At 46.5% G+C, this 20,228-nt stretch overlaps 3 protein-coding genes across 5 annotated transcripts; all 3 read left to right on the top strand.

The window, feature by feature from the left end:
* The first annotated feature begins 70 nt into the window (after positions 1 to 70).
* Positions 71 to 3,719, top strand: LOC117592287. Its single transcript, XM_034285948.1, has 7 exons — positions 71 to 940; positions 993 to 1,134; positions 1,214 to 1,357; positions 2,078 to 2,095; positions 2,187 to 3,130; positions 3,192 to 3,333; positions 3,455 to 3,719. The coding sequence occupies exons 1-7, from the start codon at positions 80 to 82 to the stop codon at positions 3,622 to 3,624; spliced, it is 2,421 nt and encodes an 806-aa protein (XP_034141839.1). The 5' UTR covers positions 71 to 79; the 3' UTR covers positions 3,625 to 3,719.
* A 654-nt stretch (positions 3,720 to 4,373) lies between these two features.
* LOC117578494 (nose resistant to fluoxetine protein 6) lies at positions 4,374 to 7,338 on the top strand. The gene is given in 10 exon segments (XM_034264028.1): positions 4,374 to 4,746; positions 4,802 to 5,199; positions 5,202 to 5,430; positions 5,491 to 6,032; positions 6,093 to 6,172; positions 6,224 to 6,337; positions 6,390 to 6,730; positions 6,782 to 6,924; positions 6,985 to 7,099; positions 7,160 to 7,338. Coding segments are annotated over 10 exon segments (2,181 nt in total). The 5' UTR covers positions 4,374 to 4,598; the 3' UTR covers positions 7,231 to 7,338.
* Positions 7,339 to 7,457: 119 nt separating this feature from the next.
* LOC117578445 (coronin-1C-A) lies at positions 7,458 to 17,880 on the top strand. 3 transcript variants are annotated; one of them, XM_034263970.1, is made up of 7 exons: positions 7,458 to 7,603; positions 12,750 to 13,049; positions 14,832 to 15,098; positions 15,168 to 15,581; positions 15,648 to 15,941; positions 16,520 to 16,720; positions 16,778 to 17,880. In XM_034263970.1, exons 2-7 carry the CDS (start codon positions 12,852 to 12,854, stop codon positions 17,027 to 17,029), a joined length of 1,626 nt encoding a protein of 541 aa, XP_034119861.1. In that variant the 5' UTR covers positions 7,458 to 7,603; positions 12,750 to 12,851; the 3' UTR covers positions 17,030 to 17,880. The 3 variants fall into 3 exon arrangements, with proteins under 3 accessions (XP_034119861.1, XP_034119859.1, XP_034119860.1); XM_034263968.1 differs by having other exon boundaries at positions 16,499 to 16,720; XM_034263969.1 differs by lacking the exon at positions 7,458 to 7,603 and adding an exon at positions 7,691 to 7,849 and having other exon boundaries at positions 16,499 to 16,720.
* The last annotated feature ends 2,348 nt before the right edge of the window (positions 17,881 to 20,228 follow it).

Genomic DNA, 20,228 nt, shown 5'->3' with positions numbered 1-20,228 from the left:
AGAGAGAGTATCATTCGGTAACTGTGAAATTTTGCTGCTATTATCATAGAGTCTGAAAGCTCGCAGAAAGCTTCAACGAATGACGATGACAGATCCCAGCGGCAACAAACAGCTGGAGCAATTCTCACATGCCCTGCATGAGCTTTTAAGCACTGCAAATCCCGGCAAGAATCTCATCTACTCACCGCTGTCCATACAAATGTGCGTGGCCATGGTGCGCATGGGCGCGGAGGAGGGCACAGCCACTGCCAGGGAACTGGATGAGGGACTGCGGCTGAGTAGCAGCAATGTGGACAAGATTGCCGATGGCTTTGAGGCTGCACTCTCCTCCCTTCGTAAATGCAGGGCCCTGAAGCTGGCCAACAGATTGTTCATCCAAAAGAATTGCAAGCCCAATCAGCGTTTTGCCAGCTTGCTAGAGAAGAAGTTCCACTCGAAGCCGCAGATCCTGGACTTTGGTAGCAGCTCAGCTGCTGACAGCATCAACAGTTGGGTGGAGCAGGAGACCAACAAGCTCATCCAGAACATTGTCAGCCCGGCAGCCTTGAACGACGGCACTCGCCTGGTGCTGGTCAATGCCATTTACTTCAAGGGCGTTTGGTCTATTAAATTCGATGAGGAGGACACGCAGCAGGAGGATTTCTTCCCAGAGCAGGGCAAACCCTTCAAGGTGTCCATGATGAAGGTTGTGCATAATTTTCTGTACGCAGAACTGCCCCAACTGGGTGCCACGGCCATCAAAATGTTGTACACAGACTGCGATCTGTGCATGATTATTATTTTGCCCAACGAGAATGCGGGTCTGAAGAGTGTGGAGCAGCGGCTGGCGAGCTCTTCCTTACAGGTCATCGCTGGGCAAATGTCGCGCACCAAAGTGGATGTCAGGCTGCCAAAGTTTCGAGTGGAGTTCGAGCAGGAGTTGTCTTCAGCCTTTAAAAAGGTAAACCTGTGGGCAAACTGTTGCTGCACTGATTAACTTGACTCCTTTTTAGCTGGGCATAAAGCGCATATTCAGCGACGAAGCGGAGCTGGGACAGCTGCTGGAATCCCAGGCGGCCATAAAGGTCTCCCAAATATTGCACAAAGCTTTCATAGACGTCAACGAAGTGGGCACGGAGGCAGCCGCCGCAACGGGTGAGAGGACTTCTCTTGGGGTGGTTCTGCCTGCTTGCATCTGACGCTACTTTCTCTTTCTTTCCTCTTTTTCCTTTAGCTGCCGTTGTGTCTCTGCGTAGCTTGCCCGTAACGCCAGTGGATCGACCAAAGCTCTTTCACGCCAACAGACCGTTCTACTATGCGATTTGTGATCGCCGTCAGGGAATACTCTTTGTGGGACGATTTACGGCTGGCGGGGCAACCTGAAGTATTTGTAATAATAATTAAACTCTTATCAGTGTACACAAAGTTCCCTTTTCCAAACGGTGAAAACAATAACATTGGGTATTTTTTGCTCTTATCAGCATTCTATGAATATTTAAGCTTAGCTCGCTGTGGGAATGGAACCGAAACCCGACTTGGGCTGATAACAAGAGCAAACTGAAGTCAGTGTGAAACGTGCATTTGTGGAAATAGGTTGATTGAATATAGTAATTAGCCGTAGAAAATTACACCTTTGAGAATGCATAAACGAACGGAAATAAATGGTAAGGGGGAAACGCAAGAGAGCGCGCTAGCAAGCTGCTTAAGAGAGCCAGCAGTGGGTGTAAACACAAAGAGAGAGGAACAGGTTTAGAGTGTGTTGCGGTGTGAAACGAATTTAATTGCAAAGAGAGCTTTGGATATACACATGCACTTGCATATGTGTGAGCGATAAGAGAACGACTTGTTGTTGTGGTGTGGCCAGATATAAAAGCATAAAATCAATGAGCAAGCGGAGAGAGCATTCATTTGGAACCAAGCAAGAACGCGCAAACAACAGGCCAAAGCAAACAACAAACAAAGCGAAAAGGAAGAAGGGGAACGGAACACTCTGCTGGAGAAAGCTCAAAATCAACAGTTAGCGGGACGCAGGCAATAAATATTTCCGATAGAAGAGGCGTATAAATTCCCATCGAGACGGCAAAACCGAGTGGAACAGTGACAAACATTTGTGGAGGTGACTCATCGCGGCGGTCCACAACAATTACATAAATTTTAGCAATTATCATGTGAAATCAAAGCTCATTCCATCTCTTTTTCGCTTGCAGCTTGCTGGCTGCTCTCGTTGCTCTTCCTCACCCTCTCCCAAGTCCCGTGCGTCGTGCCGGTTCAGGCCACCAGTGACGTCACCATGACGCAGCCCACAGAAACGGAATTCTCACGCCGGCTGGCCATCTTCTCGCTCAATGTGTACCAGAAGTTGTCGCTGCTGAAGCCAGGCCAGAATGTGGTCTTCTCCCCCTTCTCCATACAAACATGCGCGGCCATGGCCCGCATGGGTGCCGACGGAGAGACAGCCGCCGAGCTGGACCGCGGCCTGGGACTGGTCTCCAGTGACGCGGCAAAGATAGCCCAAAGTTTCCATCAAGTGCTGGCTGCCTACGAGAACAGCCCGATCCTGCACATAGCCAACAAGGTGTTCGTGATGGAGGGCTATCCGCTGCGCGAGGAGTTCAACCAGCTGCTGACCAAGGACTTCCTCTCGGCTGCGCAGAGCATAAACTTTGCCCAAAGCGCCGAGGCAGCGGGCACCATCAATGCGTGGGTGGAGCAGCGTACCAATAATCTAATCAAAGATTTGATGCCTGCCAGCGCACTGGACGCCAACTCTCGCCTCGTGCTGGTCAATGCCATTCACTTCAAGGGCACCTGGGAGCACAAGTTCCCGCAGCATGCCACACAGCAGGAGCTGTTCCACTCGAGCGAGGGTCAGAGCACCAAGGTGCCAATGATGAACTTGAAGCAGAAATTCCGCTACGCGGAGCTGCCCGAACTGGATGCCGCTGCGCTGGAGCTGCCCTACGCGAACTCGGACCTGTCCATGCTGATTGTGCTGCCCAATAGCCGGACTGGTTTGCCTGCGCTGGAGGAGAAGCTGCGCGGTACGCCGCTGTCGGTGATCACACAGTCGCTGCAGACGACCGAGGTGGTGGTGAAGCTGCCCAAATTCAAGGCAGAGTTCCAGGTGGAGCTGTCGGAGGTGTTCCAGCAGGTGGGAGGAGATAAATCTTATAGCCAAGTCACAGCTAATGTTTACTTTATCTCTCCCTCAGCTCGGCATGTCCAAGTTGTTTGGCGACTCTGCGGAGTTCAACAAAATGCTGCAGAGTCCCGAGCAGCTGAAGGTGTCAGTCATCATCCATAAGGCCTTTATCGATGTGAATGAGGAGGGCACCGAGGCAGCAGCAGCCACTGGTGAGTGCTCATCGAATTTCATATTCGATTCAACGTTCAGCAATCAAAATCATTCCATTATCATCTGCATTTGCCTGCTCTCTGTGTCTGTGTCTATTGTGTTTCGTCTTTTCCCCGACAGGCGCCGTGGTGCGTATGAGGCGCTGCATTGTCCCATTAGTGGAACCCATCGAGTTCCATGCCGATCATCCATTCATCTATGCTCTGCTCCATCGTGCGGACTTGCCACTCTTCTGGGGCTCTGTGGTGCAGCTCGAGGGCGAGGCCGTAGCAGCGCACAACGAGTTATGATAGCGACTCTCTCTCTCTCTCACAGAGTAGCTTAGCTCTCGCTCAGTCAATGTGAAAACAATAAAGGCAGCTCGAAATATTTTGTACTAAAGTAATTTGAAAGTTTTTTAGGTAAGGGTTGCGTAAGTTAATTAATAACATTTGTCCTGTGTGGGGTTCTGCTTTTGTTCAGCTAGAAATTAGTTAAAGTTCATCTTTATTCTCAAGTCTAATCCTTCGTTTCATTTCTAACCTCTAGCCTCTAATACTTGTACCTTCAATCATGGGTCTGTTCTGTCTTTCTGCTTTGTTTCCAGGCATCGCTGTCATGATGTGCTCGATGGCCATGTTCCAGCCGCAGCCCATACGTTTCTATGCCGATCATCCATTTAATTATTACATTATCAACAAGGACTCAACCATACTCTTTGCTGGCAAGCAGCTAACAATCTAAACACAAATCCTGCATGCGGGCTACCCTCAACCTTTCCAGCTTTGGCACTGAATAAGGGCATAATCCTTCCTTCATTTATCTTTTATACAACTAACAAGAGTGCACAAAATCTGAGACAAAACAAATGTAATTCCATGTTCGATCCTCGATCACTTTGCAGCCATATTAATGATGCGTTTTCGGATGCCCCGGATACAGCCGGAACCCACACGCTTCCATGCCGTGCATCCCTTTCAGTTTTATATTCTAAGCAAGGACACGACAGCACACTTTGCGGGTCGCATTTTGAAGCTTTAAAGACTGCACACAATAAATTAAACTTTGGAAATCCTTTGACAACATTTAAACCAATTCCACGCTGATGCGCTGGAGACTCTGATCTGAGTTCTGAGTGCTGATCTTTGCCTGCACTTAGCAGCCTCAATGCTAAGAAATAAAATAAGATAATCGTCGCTTGGGCCTTTAATAGCTGTTGTTTAGCTGTCAACTTCGCGTAATTCATAGAAAATAGGAGAAACGCAGGCAAGCGTGATGGAGCAACATGCAATCGGTGATTGTGTATCAAATGCCAATCGATCAGAGATTGCCAATAGTTGATCTTGGAGTGCTACCCAAGATGCTACGCTTGCTGCAGTCGCTGGCTCTACTAGCCTCACTCCATCTGGCCCAGACCTTCGATCATTTCAATTGTAAGTTTCAGTTTTTGTTCCCGGAAGTATTATCGATGCCAGGATGCTTCCGCAGTGACTCTGTACAAGCGGCTGCCTGCGCTCTACCAGCTAGACGACTACGATGTGTGTCTGGCCAGCGACTCGCGTAGCTACTGCCTGGTCTATGCCGAAATCGTGCCGAATGCCAGCTCCAAGCTGTGGCAACAAATCGAAGATCTCTCGCTGGATGTCAAGCATCGCTTTCGGCACGATCGTTTGCTCCGCGGCGTCTGCCTGGAGCGCTGTCAGCTGGATCTGCAGCAGTTGTACGACGGCGGAGTGCAGGATGTGGAGCTGAGCTCCTACTACTCCAGAGTGCATGGACGCTCAGCGGAGGAGCGCCTGCTCAACGATCCGCTGGTTAATAGCTGCTTGAATCAGGAGTTTGGGCAGAAGTTTTCATTGCGTGTGCGCAGCCTCATTGAATATTGCGTGAAGTCGGGCGAGAGTTTGCCGCATGGCAAGTAGCTCAAACAGTTCTACGTGGAATTGGGTTTAATCTGCCTTCCATTTGGCCTGCAGATGCTCTCGATCTGATTGTTTATGCGCTGCTGGCTGCCCTACTGCTGCTCACTGTCTGCTCCAGTCTCTACGATCATTTGCTGCGCAAGCGCAACGCGCAGACCGGCAACCACTTCTATCAGCAGTGCCCGCAGCAATGGCGTAGGTAGATCGTGCCCTTGGGGTGTGTTTCTGCTCATTATTGTGCTTTGATCTTCATAGATGACCAACTGCTGACCTCCTTCTCGCTGCTGCGCAACTACTACCGGCTGACCCTGCCCCATGGCAGTGACTTTGCACGCGATATTCGTTTCTTCGACGCCTTCCGCGTGATCGGCGTTTTCGTTGTGATCTTGGGCCACACGCTGATGGTTTTTATGACGGTGCAAATAGAGAATCCCGAGTTCTACGAGCAGTTCCTCTACCGCTTCGAGACGGCCATCTTCCAGAACGGCAGCGTCTTCATTCAGATCTTCTTTGTGTTGAGCGGATTTCTGCTCTATGTGAACTTTACCAGTCGCCAGTTGGTGCATCCAGAGTCGGGCATTCTCGACTGCATTGCCGTTTACTTTCGTGTGTTTTTCTACAGATATTTTAGGCTGTTGCCCTCGCTGCTGGCGCTGATCCTGTTCAATGGCTCGTTTTTGGTGCGCCTGCAGAGTGGACCCTTTTGGCGGCATCTCACGGAGGCGGAGCGCGTCTTTTGCCGCACAAACTGGTGGAAGAATGTCCTCTTTGTGACCAATCACATGATGGAGGATAGTGTGGGTATTCCCTGAGCCATTCCCTGAGCCTTGCACTGATCCTTTGCTGGCCTCTTGCAGTGCTCCCATCAGACCTGGTACTTGGCAGCGGACATGCAGCTCTTTGAGCTCTTTCTGATTGTTATTATTATCAGCAAAAAGTAGGTGGAAGCTCTGCCATCTGCCACTCACTCTCTAGAGTCTCCTTTCAGGCATCCTTTGCTGACCAAGCCCATGTATGTGGCGCTCCTGCTGTCCGCTTTCGGTGTGCCTGCTGTCCTCACGTATCTCCTCAAGCTGGATGCCGTCTATCATCTGCGCCCAGAGTGAGTTTTCCTCGCTGCCTGCCATCCTCGCTCATCCTCCGATCCTCTCTAGAACCTATCGCTACTTGTACTTTCGAGAATCGGACACTTTCTATCAGATTTATCCGCCCTTTTACACCAATCTGGCGGGCTATCTGCTGGGCTTCCTGTGCGGCAATCTCTACCTGCATCAGCGCCAGAGTGGAGTCAGTCATCGCGGTCAGCGCAAGTACGAGCTGGGTCTGTGGCTGCTGGTGCCCGCTGCCTTGGGTCTGCTGCTCTCCGGCTACATCTTCATCAAGCATGACTTTGAGAAGCCTTCGCTGTGGCTGGCCCTCTATGCGGGTCTCTACAGGAACCTTTGGGTGCTGATCTGTGGAGGATTTGTGTACTTTATGTGCTGCAAAGTGGGCGGTGAGTGTGGCAGCAGCTGCTAGTTACTTTCACTCACCCTTTTGCTTGCAGGCATCGCTTATAGATTCTGTTCCTTGTCGGTTTTCCGTCCACTGGCGAGGCTTTCCTTTCAAGTTTTCCTCTGGCACATTGTCGTCCTGCGCGTCGTTGCGGGATACTTTCGGCAGCCCGTCTACGTGACTAGTTTCTCCTTGGTTAGTACTCTTACTTGTTGGCTTAACCATTTTATAGAGTTCTCCCTTTTTGTTGCTTAGTTTTGCAATGTTTTGGTCGTCTTCGTTTTGACGCATGCCTTGGCGGCTTTTGTGGCGCTGCTGCTGGAATATCCCATGGTGGAGGTGGTAAAGTGTCTGTTTATGACAAACAAAGGTGTGTGCACACGGTTTACTGCCTTACCCACTTAAAACAAGTAAATTAATACCATTTCAGGGACAAAAAACGAGCCAGCAAACAGCAAAAGTTCCGAAATTCAAATGGAAACCGCAAAGGCAGCTGCTTAGTGTGGCAGCTCTGCAGCAAATAAAACACCAAAAAGTTCAGCATATCGCACAAAAATATCGATGTATCGATGCTACAAAAGCAAATGCAGAGGGGCATCAATTATCCAATAAAACATCCTTAAAATATTGCCCATTTGCCCAAAAATTTATTTTTATATTAATTTTCACAAAATAATATATTTGCTAGTTCAAACAGAAAACCTATTGTCAACAACAAATATATCGATATATCGATAGCAATATTTATTTAACTAGTTGGAACGTCGGCGCATTTGGCTGAAAAGTCTTCAGCTAGCTGTTCAATTCAAATTTTGTTATTGCAAAGCAAAAACGAAACTTCAGTGGGAAACCTATTCGCGAATCGCTAGCAAAGGTAAATCTCCAGAAGTGTGACGAGTGCAAGTGATGGATGGTATTTTGGTTTTCTTGCGGCGACTTTGGGCTGCCACACTGCCAGCAGCATTAAATGTCAAGTGAAATGAATCACGGCGGCTCTAAATAGAGACGAATTGAACAGTGGCAACTGCAGAATTTGTGTGTTTATCCGAGAAAAAAGCGGCCTAATCAATTGAATACTTCAGCAATAAACGCGCGTATTACAAAATCATTAAAAATCACGGTAAAAATATAAGTGCGACAATTGCGTTAGTGTGCGTGCGTGTTTCTTGTGCGAGCGGAGAGCACAGTGCATGTGAAGAGTGCAGCTATAAAAATTTTACTACTTCTCTCCCACTCTCGCACGGTGTTATATGAGTCCAACACCCAAAAAAGGGAATAAAGAGAAGCAAAGCAGCGTCTTTGGACGCGCCGCCACAGCAGCAGCAGCAGAAACAGAGAGACAGCGGCGTATGCCGAAAAATGTGCAAAAAGAAAAGAAAATCAAACAAATCGGAAAGCAAGCGAGCAGCAGCCGAATTTGTTGCTTCGCACTTAACTGTATTAATTGTTTTTTTCTTTGCTTTTGCCTGTAATTTGTGTTAGTTTTCCGGCTAACGTTTGGCTTGTTTATGCCCAGAGAGTGAGTGAGTGAGAGAGAGCGAGAAAGAGCCAGAGAGGCACTGAGTGAGCGAATCGAATGAGCGGGAAAGAGAAAGGGGATAGAGAGAATGTGCCAATTGTTGCTTGCAGAAGCAACAAGTTACACCAGCGGGGGGCCGCCAAAGAGAATGCGGCAGACAGCGTTTTGAAGTGCGTGATGTGGGCGCCAACTTGAGACGATAATTTAAAATTGGAAATATTTGTAGCAAAACGGAGCAACAAACGTGGCTCCAAGTTGGTCAAAGCGTAGAATATCAGACACAGCATGTGTCTGTTCTGGGCGGAAGTGTATGTGTGTGTGTGTGTGTGTGAAACAAGTGTGAAAAACGAGCGACCTCCAGCAGTGGCGGCGGCGGCAGCAACGCCATCGTCGTCGCGGCAGCGTCTTAGAAAGTGCGAGCTGGCATATGTACGCCCCCACGCACAGTTATTTTTGTTTTTGTGGCTGTTTGTCTCTGTTGCTCCCAGCACCAATTAGTGGCAAAATATTGGATGAAAAACGCACTGAGCATCCAACACACACACACACACACACACACACACACACGAACACACACACACCAATTAACGTTTATACGCTACTGTAGTTGGTGATCTGCCTCTCCTCTCCTATCGCTGAACAGCTGTTCTTGCTTATTGCGGTTATCAGCTGCATATCGCAATTCAAGCAATCGCATAAACGCAACACACACACACGAACACGTATCTATACAGAGAGTGGGAAAGAGCGCGGGACAGAGAGAGAAATATGTAAATTAAGCGACAGTGTCCAAAAAGACGACCAAACAAACGGCCGACTGTGGCCGCCCAGTCTGACTAAGCAGAAAATAGCAACAAGTAGACAAAACGGTGGGTAAGAAGAAGCATAGAGAGAGAGAGAGAGCAGAGGCTGCATCGCTGTGCTGTGCAATTAAGACAGCAGCAACAACAACAGCAACAACTAGCGGCAGCCGCCGCCACACTTGTGGCAGAGGGGTAGACAGATCAGGGGCTGGGTGTTGCATGTGCAGCAAGTAGTTAATTTTAGCAACAGAGTTCCACTTTCACTCAAACAGCCAAAGACAACGACAATGGAGACGAACGAATGGGAAGACGGGGACGGCGACACCCACCAAGCCTCGACACTTGCGCGTTTTTTTGTCAAAATTTCAAGTTAATCCGNGATTTCATTTATTGTGTATTTTTTGCATTTCACTCTGCTCCTTTTTTATGCTTTTGTTTCGCCTTTGCTTGGCCAGGCTTTAAATTTGATTTTCTCTGCAGCATTTAGAGCACACACACAGCCACACACACACACACACACACACACACACACACACACACACACACACACACACACACACACACACACACACACACACACACACACACACACGAACACACACACACCAATTAACGTTTATACGCTACTGTAGTTGGTGATCTGCCTCTCCTCTCCTATCGCTGAACAGCTGTTCTTGCTTATTGCGGTTATCAGCTGCATATCGCAATTCAAGCAATCGCATAAACGCAACACACACACACGAACACGTATCTATACAGAGAGTGGGAAAGAGCGCGGGACAGAGAGAGAAATATGTAAATTAAGCGACAGTGTCCAAAAAGACGACCAAACAAACGGCCGACTGTGGCCGCCCAGTCTGACTAAGCAGAAAATAGCAACAAGTAGACAAAACGGTGGGTAAGAAGAAGCATAGAGAGAGAGAGAGAGCAGAGGCTGCATCGCTGTGCTGTGCAATTAAGACAGCAGCAACAACAACAGCAACAACTAGCGGCAGCCGCCGCCACACTTGTGGCAGAGGGGTAGACAGATCAGGGGCTGGGTGTTGCATGTGCAGCAAGTAGTTAATTTTAGCAACAGAGTTCCACTTTCACTCAAACAGCCAAAGACAACGACAATGGAGACGAACGAATGGGAAGACGGGGACGGCGACACCCACCAAGCCTCGACACTTGCGCGTTTTTTTGTCAAAATTTCAAGTTAATCCGCCAGTCAAACAAAAACAGTGCATAGAGGGGGAGGGGTGGGGACAAACAAACAGTTTGATGAACCTTAAACGAATATCCAATGACGTTGCCCCAGTGCATCAATGACATCATCGACAGCGAAAGTTTTCAATGCAGCTGACAGCCGATAAGCCCTGCCCACCCCACTTCTACTCCACCCCCCCGCATCACTTATCGGACATCTGTGGTGCGGATGACTCACTGATGAATGCATGCTGCTGCATGCCTCTTCGTATTATGAGGCAAATATCATGGTGACACCTTCGCCATTGTGAGCTTATTAGATGCCACAACACTGCCTGCCCTGCCGCATTCACAATGGAACATTGTAACGGGGCCTCCATTGGCGCAATTGGAGCACAGTGGAACATTCCCCCCCCTTCTGCTACTCCCTTCTCCTTCATCACTTGAACTTTATTTCACATTCGACTGCAGTGCATTTGCGGCGGCGGCTGCTGCTGCTGGAAATTACTACGCTTAATTGACTGCACCGCCGCCGAGATGACTTCTCGCGCTCTCTCTCTTCCTCTTGCCATCCCTGCAAGCGTCTCTCTCCCACTCGCTCTCACTCTCTCTCGATACAACCATATTTGTTAGCAATTAGAATTGGCCGGTGAACAAAGCGCCAAGATTTGCAATCAAGCATTAAGTCGATTTGTGGCCAGTGTGCCGCTCGAGAGATTGGCAGCCTAGGGAGCCGCTGGACCATTGCAAGCGTTTGGGCGACAGTCGCTCGAGGCAAAGGGGGCAACATTAACATCAAACGATAAACAGGCAGGCGGCTGGCGGGCACAGTGAGTGTTAAGAGTTAGGTGACAGGTCACTTGGACTTTGAAAAAAGAGAGGGGAGCTTTAAGTGTAGATCTCTCTGCTGGAAAACTGCTATAAAAAGTTGTATATGCGATCAACCAGATCCTTCCCTCTATATTCTGGCGTCACATTCCCGTTTAATCTGCCATTAAGCACGTCAATCGCACCACCCGCAAGGCATTCTCGTTATACAATTCTTAATACGATATTTACACACACTTAAACGATTATGCACAAGTATGAGTAGCAACTTCCGTTATGTGGGAAGACCTTTATCGCTGCTAGGGCTGCTCTTCTCTTTAAAAGGAGAGAGAGAGAGAGACAAAGGCAAAAGCAAAAGCAAAAACAAACACAAGAGAGAGCAAGTGCAAGTGCAAGCCGCTTTTTGGCATTTGGAAATAGTAAGTGGTGGAGTGGGGGGGGGGGGAGGAGGAGGGGCTGCAAGATTGAGGCGAGGCTGATAGCTCAGGCATGGGGCATGGTAAATGCCAACGAAATGAATAAACACATCAAATGCGATTTACATCTCACTCACTCTCTATGTGTGTGTGTGTGTGCGTGTGTTTGTGTGTATGAATAAAATTTTCACCCAAAGATGATTTAATTTTCTATTAATAAGTATTTGACCTTCAACCAAACAATTTTTCCCGCCTGCAAAGCGAAGGTGTTTGGCATATAAAAACACAAATAAATATATCCAATACATGCCACATAGATAGAGATAGATGTAGCTAGACATCTAGCTATATGTATAGATACATTTTGTGTGTGCTCATTTTTGGAGTCTTCAAGCAATTCCAACACGAGCTGAATCACTCGAACGGTATCTTTAGGTTGTATTTAGGCAGCGCTCCTACTTGGCCTGATATTATTTCTTTATCAGCAGAGCGCCAGCCACGATAGCCCTCTCAAACCACTGGCCAACACCCCAGAACAGCTACAGCCACACAGTCCGCAGAGCCCAAGGGCTAACCTTGGGGCCAGAAATATACTTTGATGGCTCTTTGGGTTCTTTTTTGGTTGCTTTTAGCGGGTCAATGACAAAGTTTTGTGTCATAAATATATGGAATATCTTTTAAGCAAAAACAAAGCATAAAAAGTAAAACAATTTGTGCGGCACTTTTTCTGATTAAAAACGAAAGCTGGTCGGATGGCAGAGCCCAACCCAGAAATACAAAGCGAATTCCGTGGCTATCTAGAAGGTCTCTCTCTCACTCGCTCTCTCTCTCGCGAAGTGTGTTAGAGTTATTTTTTTTTTTTGTGGGCTTGGGAGTTTTGTGGCCATAATTCACGTGTTGGCAGGCGATTCATTATGGTTATAGGTTCATATTTCAGCATTATGATCTCATATAACCAGAAGGGGTTCCAAGAGGTTCTACTCCAACTAAGTAAATAATTCGACACGTTCGACTGGGTGTCGCTTCGTGTCTTCAGTTTACAATTTCCGGTTTTGGGATTGATACAACCAGATGCCATAATCGTGCGCGTTGCAATACAATAGTTTTGGGAAAGCTTATTGATTTTTGCATATGCTAATTTATAAAACAAATTCGAGAGAAAGAAAAAACACAACGCGGAGCGCAGCTAATGATCGTTTATGCGTCGCTCCAACTTCGGGTTTGGCTTTGTTGAAGTTTAAACATCGAGTTTTCTCTTATTTGCAGACAGACACAGAGACAACTCCAACTCCACAAGCGACTGACCGCTGACCGCTGACCTGCGAACCCCTTAGAGAGCGAACCTACAGCAAAACACACACATTCAAGATGTCATTTCGGGTGGTACGCAGTTCAAAATTTCGCCACGTCTATGGCCAGGCATTGAAGCGGGAGCAATGCTACGACAATATACGTGTGTCCAAGTCCAGCTGGGACTCCACATTCTGCGCCGTCAATCCAAAGTTCCTGGCCATCATTGTGGAGTCGGCGGGCGGTGGTGCGTTTATCGTTTTGCCACACAACAAAGTGAGTATTAGCCATAGGCCACAGATGCATCGTTTTTGTGTTATAAATATTCACACGGCGTAGCCCGCAGTCTCCGTATTTATAAACCGAACAATGGCCACAACTATTTATAGGTTACTCTTTTTTGGCATAAAGTTTTGTAGCCATTTTTGGGCGAGGACTCACTGAGGAGCGAGCGAGTCGCGTGTGACGTCGATGGATTCGAATGCTACCAATAATTTATTTATAGTTATGAATTTTCTGCAGATCTCTCTCTCTCTCTCGGCTCTCTCGCTGCGTTGCTCTTTTCGGTTGTAATTTGGCCAAGAGCCAACATGACAAACCAAATTGTCTAATTTTACCAGCAAAAAGAGAGGCACAACCGAGGGACAGAGACAGGCAGCGAGACAGCCAAAAATTGATATTTACGAGTGGTTTTTGCATTGCAACACACACACACGACCTCTGCTGCTGCTGCTGCTGCTGGTTGTTGGCCATAAAGTACATCCATCCATGTTACATATTCTCATAATAAGTTTTCCTTTTCACTCTCCCCATCCGTTCTTCCTCTGTTGCTGGCTGCGTGGGCGGCCGCCGCACTTTTCTCGCGCTGATCCACGGCTTCCCCGCATTTGGTCAAAACGCATTTATAGGCAGGTGGCAGCTGGCAGCTGGCAGCTGGCAAGTGGCTAGCCTCTGGCTCTAGCGTGTTGTTCTTCTAAGTGGAACAAATTTGTATGCAAAATGTGTGCGGCCGAGCAGCTACGAAAGTTTTTGATTTGCTCTTTTTTTGTATTCTTAGCTGCCGTTCTTTATTAAGCGACGATTTGCTATGTGGAGCGGCTTTCACACGCTCCATTTTTACATATTTTATGAGCACTGGATTTGGCTTTGCTCGGCCACCAGCTTGTGGCGAGTTTAGAGATTTTTCCAGTAGTCAAGGTTGGCAGGTGGCAAGTGAGGCAATAGGATTCAAGAAACAGGATTTGTATGCTACAAACTAAAAGTACAAATCATTTTTTAAGAATTCATTAAAAAATTAAAAAAAATGATACATAAAAAATTAAATTCATACCAAAAAATATCCATCCCTTTTCGATGATACATCCAGAAATGTTCAAATTAAAAATAAAATAAATTTAAACACAAAAATGTTTTTTTTTTTAATTAAAAATTGCAAAAAAAAAGCTATTAAAAATTTATTTTTTTGATAATTTCAATTGATAATTTCTAATTAAAAATTTTTTTTTTAAATTAAAAATTAAAAAAAAAATTGTTTAAAAATAAAATTTTCAATTTAATAATTTTATAATTCTGCACATGAAATCTCCTAAAAAACTCTACAGTCAGATTTGTATCCAAATATTTTGCCACTCAACTTAAATTAATTTAAATTATTTATATAAAAAGTGATCCAAAAGTCGTGGCATTTATTCCCATGGCAAACTCCATGCCCTATCCTGCATCCGCATCCTCCATACGAGTATTCCCACATCTGTTCGACGATGTATTCCCGCCTTAAGTCGAAACATTTTTCACGCTTGCCGCCAAGTGGCAGCCAGCATGAAGTTTATGAATTACGAAATGCTGTGGAGTGCGTCGAAGATTAGCGAATTGAGCAGAAAGGCAGCAAAAGTGCAGCCGCCGTCTATGGAGTCTACGGCTATAAATAATGAGCCGAAAATTGGGCCAATGTGTCGCTGACGCAAGCAAAATTAATTACTAAATCTGGCAAAAAGCAAAAAGAAAAAAGAAAAAAGAAAAAAAAGCGCACTAATGGCAATTTTCGTGAACTGTTTTCAGGTTGGGCGCATTGCGGCCGATCATCCGCTGGTGGGTGGACACAAGGGACCCGTGCTGGACATTGCCTGGTGCCCGCATAACGACAATGTAATCGCCTCTGGGTCGGAGGACTGTGTGGTCAAAGTGTGGCAGATACCCGACGGCGGACTGTCGCGCACGCTCACCGAGCCTGTGGTCGATTTGGTGTTCCATCAGCGACGCGTGGGACTGGTGCTGTGGCATCCATCGGCACTCAATGTGCTGCTAACCGCCGGCTCGGATAATCAGGTGAGCGGATGGCCAGGAAAGATTCCTTTGGGCACAGCTAACTGAAGGCTTGAACTCTCTGTCCTTCAGGTTGTCATTTGGAATGTGGGCACTGGCGAGATCCTCGTGCACATTGACTCGCACCCGGACATTGTGTACAGCGCCTGCTTCAACTGGGACGGCTCCAAGCTGGTCACCACCTGCAAGGACAAGAAAATCCGCATCTACGACCCGCGCACCGCTGAACTGGAGAGCGAGGCCATGTGCCACGAGGGCTCAAAGGCGACGCGCGCCATCTTCCTGCGTCACGGCCTCATTTTTACCACCGGCTTCAATCGCAGCTCGGAGCGCCAGTACTCGCTGCGTGCCCCAGATGCGCTCAACGAACCCATTGTCATGGTGGAGTTGGATACGTCGAATGGCGTCATGTTCCCGCTGTACGATGCGGATACCAATATGATTTATTTGTGCGGCAAGGGTGACTCAGTCATTAGGTACTTTGAGGTGGGTAAACGATCGCACATCCAATAGGAATCTGCCACTCACGCTCCTCTGCCCAAACTCTTGCAGGTCACGCCCGAGCCACCGTTTGTGCATTACATCAACACATTTCAGACAACAGAGCCGCAACGCGGCATTGGCCTGATGCCAAAGCGTGGCTGTGACGTTACCACCTGCGAGGTGGCCAAGTTTTATCGCATGAACAACAATGGCCTGTGTCAGGTCATCTCAATGACTGTGCCCCGCAAGTCTGATCTGTTTCAGGAGGATCTCTATCCCGATACGCTAGCGGAGGATGCCGCCACCACAGCCGAGGAGTGGATCGATGGCAAGGATGCGGATCCCCTGACATTCTCGCTCAAAGTAAGTGCCCATTGCCTGCCGACTGCATCCTCCAAAACGTTGGGAATACAGCGCTCACAGCGGAGTGGGGAATGGTCTGGCTATTGGCTGTTTCGCCCCGCAGCCAGAGCGTACATTGGATATAGAGAGAGAGAGAGAGAGAGAGAGAGAGGAAACCCAAAGCAGCAGCATTCTCCGTGGCTCACGCACAGGCGGCAATGCGGCTCGACGTTGTTTGAGGCAGTCGCTGCTCCTGTGCCGTGGCAAAATGTATTCCAACGGCTTGTTCTAGTTGCTCCAGCTGCAGCTGCAGCTACAGCTACGGCTACCCCAATTGTCCTGCCTACGCCTCTTGCTTGCTTCTGAGTTATCTACGTTTGTGTCTCGTCTGCCCAGCCACAGCTACAGCAACACACAACACACAACACACACACACACAGATCCATCAGTTTTGTTGATCCTCTTGGCTTTTGACACTCGATACCTTTAATACGCACGCCGCTTGTGGCGCTTGTTGTTGTGTTCATTGTTCCTTGTTGTGTTCCGTAACGAACAGATATTCTAATAAACCTAATCAGGATCGCGTCTCTATTGTGCAGGGTGGCTATGTCTCCTCATCGGCCAGCAAGTCGCTGTCGGTCAACAAGAAGGCGAACATACTCAACAAGCCACGAGGAGGCGGCGGCGGCGGCGGCGGTGGCAGTTCCGGCGCGGGCAGCAGCAGTCTAAGCATTGGCTATAACGCAGCTGCGAATAATAATGATGCCAGCGAGGGTGGACCACCAGCAGCGGTTTTATCGGTGAGTAGTTGGACTGCAAAAAGTGTATTCAATAGCTAATGGACTCATTTCTTATAGGAACAAGATCTGCGCAGCATTCAGGATGAGATACGAAAACTGAAAGCGATCATTGTGAAGCAGGAGAATCGCATACGTGCCTTGGAGGCCAAGGCCAATGCCGGCAATGGCGATGAGACGGATGCGCGCAACAAGAATGGCAGCGGCAGTGGCCCCACGGCACCAGCGTCCGCCTCTGAAAGCAAAGCCAGCGAAAGTGCCAAAGATCATGCGTCCACGTCCACGGCAGCAACGCCACAGAATGAGGATTAGAATCTGGAACTGGGACCAGCTCTGGGAAGGCAGATAGAGATGAATTTGGGAGAGACAGAGAACTAACTGCTTGTAGAAGCTCGTCGTCGTCGTCGTCGTTATCGCTTAAATTTCTCTAATGCAAAATGATGTTTACGCCCGCAGAATGTTAGAGAAGGGAAGGAGAAGGAGCAAGAGAATAGTTATTGTCGTCTATTATTGATTATGATTTCGATTATTTATTTTTATATAATTTAATATTAGGTCATTTAGCGAGCGAAATCAATTGAGCGTGAACCGAAACAGAAACTAAACAACAACAAACAGCAAGCTTGCAAAGCTAAGCGCTAAACGTATATAACATAAAATATAACAACAACAAAAACATCCTGCCAAAAATATATAAAAAAAAACCTAACGAACTACCTAAACACATTGCGCTCCCGAAAACAACAAAAGCAGCGAGAGGAGAAGGGAGTGCATGTAAACTGTTGTAAATGTTTACAAAAAGGCAAAGCATAGACTTAACCGCAATCATTTTAAAAGTTAACAACCTCCTACCCATCGGATATTTACACAAAAAACAAAAATCTTTTCTATAAATAGCTTCAATCTTTGTACGCCCCATGACAATAGCTTATTGGTAGATTCGAAGCAAAGCATCCTAGCTGACGTCCAGCGCACTCGCCGCTAAATTGTTAAATGTCAGACATAACGAGTTTAGCGAGCGAAAGGATTGAGTGTGGAGCAACGTCAGACATGTTTCGCTTACGAAATTCAGTAATTCTCGTTCTAACTAAAAAGTAAGCTGTATTTTTGGAATAAATTGAAATTTGTAATTTTGTAATAATAAAGCAACAAAGTGGAATTAAGAAAAACCAACGATAAATCAATCTAAAAAATAATTTCTTTTCATTTGTATTTTTCTTTTTTTATTAGATTAGCGTGAGCGAGAGCATCTGACATTTGCCTACCGATTTTTTGTAAAACAAAAAAACAACAAAATAATGTACACTCTATATACAAAATAATTTACAAATTTGATACGGAATAAAGCAATATACAAAACTATGCCAGCGGAAATCCTTTTCAGTTCGGGCTGTGCACATTTTTTTGTTCTTTCAATACTTTCTGGTTCAGTAATTTGGATAATTATCCCCTTTTAATTGCACCTAAAATATGCTGTTGGGGTTTCCATTGAACATGCAGCCAGCAATTCATTTCTGCCTAAACGGCTTTTAATAGTTATAAAATTGATGTTCATAAACCAAAAAAAAAAATGTAATTAAAATCTGTGTGGAAAATGATTCTGACAGTTTAATTAAACATTACCTTGGCTATAATGGAGTGCGTGTGCTATGAAACCGAGCTTTTGATTTAATTAAAACTGCGTTTGTTATGCAATTTCACTTAATGAAAGTTGTTGATAAATGCCAAAAGGTAATTTGTAAACTAGGAATCCCAGCAGATAACAGTGCTCGAGAGAGTGCGCAGCTGAGAGGGCATCATTTAACAGAGCAGCTAACAGAGAGGGAGAGTGAGAGAGCGGGAGCGGGAGCGGGAGAGACCTCATCTGGCTGTGGACAATATTAGAAATTTATAGCTTACTTTATGGTGGCCATTACCTGCAGTGTAGTCTGCGTTTAGGAGGACAGAGTACCCAGCGAATTGTGATATTCTATCGTTGAAAATCAAGACCTTAATTTACATCCGCCTCCTTATGCCTCGTATTATCCCTGCATTAACGCTCAATGATTGCCAAAAACAGTTGCGAGGCATTTGTTAATTAAAAGCATGTAGAAAATCTACCGGTGCCCAAGGTGCTTGGCGTGGGAGGACATCTGACTACGTGCTAAATAAATACGCCAACTTTGCTAAGTACCAGCAGACACAGAGGCAGAAACAGAAAGACATACCAGCCCGGCCCCCCGTCCACTTTTGACATTCCAGTCGTAAATTTACGCTGCCTCCGCTCCCCCTCCTTAGTGTGGGTGAGCGCGGCGTGCCCTTAGTCGTTTTAATACATAAAGCAACATACAATATATATATATATATTTGCGTGTACTTGCATACTTACACATCTGTATGCACGATGTACAAAGAAGCCGTCAAAACATTGGGTGTTCCTCCTCTGTTTCTGTGGGGCATTTGTTTATTTTCACATGAAAATAAATGCGTTTAATGTCGGAAGTTTATGCCTCGTAAAGAGAAGTTAATTAGCTTTCTCGAGTATGAAATTTGTTACGTACGCCGTGCTGTACACACACTCAATTCCCCCATCCCTCGAAGCCATGGGTTTCCAATTGCAAATTGAAAATATCTCAATAACATGCACACACCTGTGTACATACACACATACATTTATTAATGTATGTTTTTATTACACCCGGTACTCGAAGAGTTAAGGTAAGAGAGAGAACTGAAACATTTACTGTATTAGATTTCTCGAGTATGAAATTTGTTCCGTTCGATTTTGGGTTGAAGTGCTGTGCGTAAGGAACACATAAGAAAAAGATTTGTTTTTGCTTTCCCCTCTTCCATCACATGCCAGGTACACAGCACTGTCACTCATCAAACGCACAAACATTCGCTCTCTTGGGGTGGGGAAACGAAGAACACAAAAGTCAAATTCAAAGTCAATAAGAGAGCAGGTAGGAAGCGCATAAGAAGGAGAGAATGGAATGCTCGAGAAACTAAGCTATCTGCGTCGCTCTCACACTTTCAATTTTTTGGCCGGAAAAAGCGGGCGGTTTTAAGTCAGCTCCGCGTTTCGGGTCGCGAAAATCGGAAATATTATGAAAAATTCTACCGGAATTTCAGTGTGGTGCTGTGCAGTGTTTTGGTGAAGTGAGATGTGCAGTGAAGTGGTTGCAGTATAGTGGGGCAGAGATTCAAAAGCAAAAGGCCCAAAATTCCTGATCAAGAGTGGCGGCGGCCGTCGCCAAAGTGGCATACAATAGGCAGAGTGGCAGAGGAAATAATAAGGCAATAAGTGAAAGTGAAAAGTGTATTTGTACATTAAATGTACAAAATGTGAATAAGCAAGTTAGTCAATGCAGAAATTGTTTTTTCGATGGTTCACGTGATCTCTGGTAATATGTGTACGTATGTTGGTGTGTGCAAAAAATGCGTCGCATAGTTGTGTGAAGAAAAAGAGAAAAGCAATAAGAAAGGAGAGAGTGTCAACGCGCTCTCATTGCATGGTGAGATGAAGTTGTGG

This window comes from Drosophila guanche, unplaced genomic scaffold (genome assembly GCF_900245975.1).
Source record: "Drosophila guanche unplaced genomic scaffold, DGUA_6, whole genome shotgun sequence".
Taxonomy (NCBI): Eukaryota; Metazoa; Arthropoda; class Insecta; order Diptera; family Drosophilidae; genus Drosophila; species Drosophila guanche.
This window is presented reverse-complemented; position numbering and strand designations above follow the sequence as displayed.